This window comes from Hemibagrus wyckioides, linkage group LG09 (genome assembly GCF_019097595.1).
Source record: "Hemibagrus wyckioides isolate EC202008001 linkage group LG09, SWU_Hwy_1.0, whole genome shotgun sequence".
NCBI lineage: Eukaryota > Metazoa > Chordata > Actinopteri > Siluriformes > Bagridae > Hemibagrus > Hemibagrus wyckioides.
The window spans coordinates 29,640,657-29,645,656 of record NC_080718.1 but is presented as its reverse complement, the minus strand read 5'-3'; the positions used below and the strand labels follow the sequence as shown (position 1 = coordinate 29,645,656).

The 5,000-nt window shown below is 39.7% G+C and overlaps 1 protein-coding gene across 2 annotated transcripts in view; it reads left to right on the top strand.

The window, feature by feature from the left end:
• rasgrp3 (RAS guanyl releasing protein 3 (calcium and DAG-regulated)) overlaps positions 1-5,000 on the top strand; it is a 68,257-nt gene that overhangs the window by 48,898 nt on the left and 14,359 nt on the right. For both annotated transcript variants that reach the window (XM_058399366.1, XM_058399367.1), the window contains 3 exons: positions 842-989; positions 1,710-1,883; positions 4,661-4,777. In XM_058399366.1, the coding sequence (XP_058255349.1) occupies positions 842-989; positions 1,710-1,883; positions 4,661-4,777 (439 nt within the window). The remainder of the gene's footprint in view (positions 1-841; positions 990-1,709; positions 1,884-4,660; positions 4,778-5,000) is intronic.

The window sequence follows — 5,000 nt, the reverse complement described above, 5'->3', positions numbered from 1 at the left end:
AGTTCCTATATTCTCAGGGTTCTATATTCCCAGTTCCTATATTCTCAGGGTTCTATATTCCCAGTTCCTATATTCTCAGGGTTCTATATTCCCAGTTCCTATATTCTCAGGGTTCTATATTCCTAGTTCCTATATCCTCAGGGTTCTATATTCCCAGTTCCTATATTCTCAGGATTCTATATTCCCAGTTCCTATATTCTCAGGGTTCTATATTCCCAGTTCCTATATCCTCAGGATTCTATATTCCCAGTTCCTATATTCTCAGGGCTCTATATTCCCAGTTCCTATATTCTCAGGGTTCTATATTCCCAGTTCCTATATTCTCAGGGTACTATATTCCCAGTTCCTATATTCTCAGGATTCTATATTCCCAGTTCCTATATTCTCAGGGTTTTATATTCCCAGTTCCTATATTCGCAGGGTTCTATATTCCCAGTTCCTATATTCTCATGGTTCTATATTCCCAGTTCCTATATTCTCAGGGTTCTATATTCCCAGTTCCTATATTCTCAGGGTTCTATATTCCCAGTTCCTATATTCCCAGGGTTCTATATTCCCAGTTCCTATATTCTCAGGGTTCTATATTCCCAGTTCCTATATTCGCAGGGTTCTATATTCCCAGTTCCAGCATCACCTGAGTTGAAAACTTAGAGCACATGATCCTGTGAATTTAGGATTCTACACTTGTAGGGATTTAGGGAATTTAGGACCCTGGGAATGCTGACTGTGAGTTCATGGTAAGACATGTGGTAATGTGTAATATACAAATAATTCACCTTCTAATCTCTCTCTCTTACATACACACATACATACACACACACACACACACACACACACACAGCCCGTCGTACGACTGGATGAGGAAGCTGACGCAGAGGAAGAAGCAGGTGAAGAAAGGTAAAGCCTCTCTGCTGTTCGATCACCTGGAGCCCATGGAGCTGGCAGAACATCTCACCTTCCTGGAGTACAAATCCATCCGCAGGATATCAGTGAGTCTCACGGGAAAGATAAACACGCTGGCTTCACGTGGGAAAGAGTGCACCTGTGGCTGAGATGTGTGTGTGTGTGTGTTTGCGTGCGTGCGTGCGCGTGCGCGGGAGCTCTTTGATTTCTCTAGCACATTATACAGGAAGATGAGTATAAACCATACACACGTTAGCAGAAGTAAATGCACTCAGAGACACACACACACACACAAACACACACACACACACTCTTTCTGTCCAATAAAAGCTGCTTTACTAAAACAACTCCGTTATTGTTAGTGACATAATTGTGCTTTAACAAACAGAACTGAATAATAATTATGATAATAATAATAATAATAATAATCAGGATGTTTGGAGCTCTGTGTGTGTGTCTGTGTGTGTGTGTGTGTGTGTGTATTTTCCACTACAACACTGACCTCATAGTTATCAGCCCTGATACAGACTTTCCACTGATGAAGCACAACTCCATCACTGAAACAGGAGATAACGCTGATTTTCCAAGAACACTGGTGTGCGTGTGTGTGTGTGTGTGTGTATGAGTGTGTGTGTGTGTGTCTGTGTGTGTGTGTGTATAAGTGTGTGTTGATTAATTCTGTCTAACAGCAGCTCTGACTGTAATGCAAGTTTATCGTTTCCATAGTAACTCATTCACAGGGTGATGAAAACAGAGGTTTAAAAATGTGTGTTTGTGTTTGTGTGTGTGTGTGTATGTTTGTTCAGTTCACAGACTATCAGAGCTACGTGATGAACGGCTATGTGATGGACAATCCCACACTGGAACGTTCCATTGCTCTGTTTAATGGCGTGTCCCAGTGGGTCCAGCTGATGGTCCTCAGTAAACTCACACCACAACACAGAGCCGACGTCATCAGCAAGTTCATACACGTGGCCCAGGTACATACACACATGCACACACATGCACACACACACACACACACACACACACACACATGCATACATACACACACACACGCACACACACATACATACAAACATACATACATACATACATATATATATATATATACACACACACACACACAGATGTTTGAGATGTTTGGGGAGATGTTTGAGATATTTGGGAAGATGTTTGGGAAGATATTTGAGGAGATGTTCAGGGAGAAGTTTGAGATATTTGGGAAGATCTTTGGGAAGATATTTGAGATGTTCAGGGAGATGTGAAGCACTCAGTTGGAGGATGCTGACATTTCACTGCCTCTTTGATATGCTAATGAAGGACATGCTAATGACTGACATGCTAATGTTTGATATGCTAATGGTGATGAAGAGGAACACAGTGGGATGAAGAGCGTAGGTGAGCGATGAGGATGTAATGCGCTCGCATTCAGAGGCCAGTTGAATGAACGCTGTGTGTGTGTGTGTGTGTGTGTGTGTGTGGACGAGTAAAGAGCTCTTCAGCATTCAGAGCTTTTTTTTTATTAAGTGAACAAAGCAGCGTTAGTCACTCTCAGCAATTACACCACCGCGCTAAGTGCATTAGCATTAGCATTAGCGCCACTCACTGCTTCAGCTATGAAAACAAAGGCGAGAGCGAGGGAGGACTTATCTTTGTGTTTCCAGTGCAGTAAATGGCTCAGTGTGGTGCATTGTGGGAAATGCTTTACATCTCTGTGTGTGTGTGTGTGTGTGTGTGTGTGTGTCTCGCTTTCTTCCTCTCCAAATCTCTTCTCATGTTTCATCTAATGTTTAATGTCCCAATTTTCTGTCCATCGGCTCCTTTCTGTCCCTCTGTATCCAACTTCATCTGTTTCTTTTTCTCTCTTCCTCTCTCCTCCGTCTCTTTCTCAGTCTCTCTCTTCATTCTGCTAGCTCTCCGTTTGAAGTGTGAGACAGTTGGGTGTGTGTTTGGATGAATGAAAGGAAAAGGGAAAAATTCTAAAAGAAATTCAGTTTAATTTTATTTGTATAGCGCTTTTAACAAAGAACATTATGTAAGAAACTACAGACTGCCCCAACCCAGATTCCACTCCACAGTACACATCTGAAAGAGCTCATTCCCAAACAAAAGGCTTACATATCATATAGAAATATCTTTAATTCAAACCAGTTTATCTATTTTTGGGTATTTTAACTTGGCTTAAAAGCAGCTTTACCAAACATTTAGAACACTTAATCCAATTAATTATTAGTCTGGGAGCGGCAGCAGGACATCAAGAACCGTCCTGGAACAAAGGGTATACGTGACTGTAATTAGCATTTAGAGGCGCCCGACCATTTGGGTGATAACACCTAGAACAATACCTAGCCAAGGTGGACGTGACCGTGATTACCATTGAAAGACATCTGGCTAGACGACAGTATCATCCAGCCCTTTGCGAATACACAGTTCTTACACTAATTTACATTTAAAGTGAAACTCATTTAAATTACACACAGGAAACACTGTATAAAGGTTGGAGCAGGATTTCTCCTGCGTTCTTTTTGACTCCGATGAACCCAAAGTACTTTATGTATTTTGTCACTGCGATGCTGCAATAAACTTCTACATTAAGATCTTCAACGCCCTCATCGTTTTATTTTTCTTACAATTATCTCAAAGCAGCAAAGAAAGAAAGAAAGAAAGAAAGAAAGAAAAAATGTAAATGTGTGAAAGGAAGAAAGAGTGAGTGACAGGTAGGCGTGTCTTTAAGTGAGTGTGTCTTTTCCATTGCCATAACAATACTGCTCACATTAATGTGGCTCAAAGTGTTTATTCTCTCTCTCTCTCTCTCTCTCTCTCTCTCTCTCTCTCTCTCTCTATCTATCTATCTATCTATCTGTCTATCATCTCTCTCTCTCTCTCTCTCTCTCTCTCTCTCTCTCTCTATCTATCATCTCTCTCTCTCTCTCTCTCTCTCTGTCTCTATCTATCTATCTATCTATCTATCTATCTATCTATCTATCTATCTATCTATCATCTCTCTCTCTCTCTCTCTCTCTCTCTCTCTCTCTCTCTCTCTCTCTCTCTCTCTCTCTCTATCTATCTATCATCTCTCTCTCTCTCTCTCTCTCTCTCTCTCTCTCTCTATCTATCTATCTATCTATCATCTCTCTCTCTCTCTCTCTCTCTCTCTCTCTCTCTCTATCTATCTATCTATCATCTCTCTCTCTCTCTCTCTCTCTCTCTCTCTGTCTATCTATCTATCTATCTATCTATCTATCTATCTATCTATCTATCTATCTATCTATCTATCTATCTATCTATCATCTCTCTCTCTCTCTCTCTCTCTCTCTCTCTCTATCTATCTATCTATCTATCATCTCTCTCTCTCTCTCTCTCTCTCTCTCTCTCTCTCTCTCTCTCTATCTATCTATCTATCTATCTATCATCTCTCTCTCTCTCTCTCTCTCTCTCTCTCTATCTATCTATCTATCTATCATCTCTCTCTCTCTCTCTCTCTCTCTCTCTCTCTCTCTCTCTCTCTGTCTATCTATCTATCTATCTATCTATCTATCTATCTATCTATCTATCTATCTATCTATCTATCTATCTATCTATCATCTCTCTCTCTCTCTCTCTCTCTCTCTCTCTCTATCTATCTATCTATCTATCATCTCTCTCTCTCTCTCTCTCTCTCTCTCTCTCTCTCTCTCTCTCTCTCTCTCTATCTATCTATCTATCATCTCTCTCTCTCTCTCTCTCTCTCTCTCTCTCTCTCTCTCTCTCTCAGAAACTTCTACACTTGCAGAACTTCAACACACTCATGGCGGTGGTTGGAGGTTTGAGTCACAGCTCCATCTCGCGCTTGAAGGAAACTCACGCACACCTCAGCGTTGATGTCTCCAAGGTCATAATAATAATGATAATAATGATAATAATAATAATAATAATAATAATAATAATAATAATAATAATAATAATAATAATAATAATAATAATAATAATAATAATAATAATGACCATGATAATAATAATAATAATAATAATAATAATAATAATAATAATGATAATAATAATAATAATAATAATGATGATGATGATGATGATGATGATGATGATGAGTCAGAAGC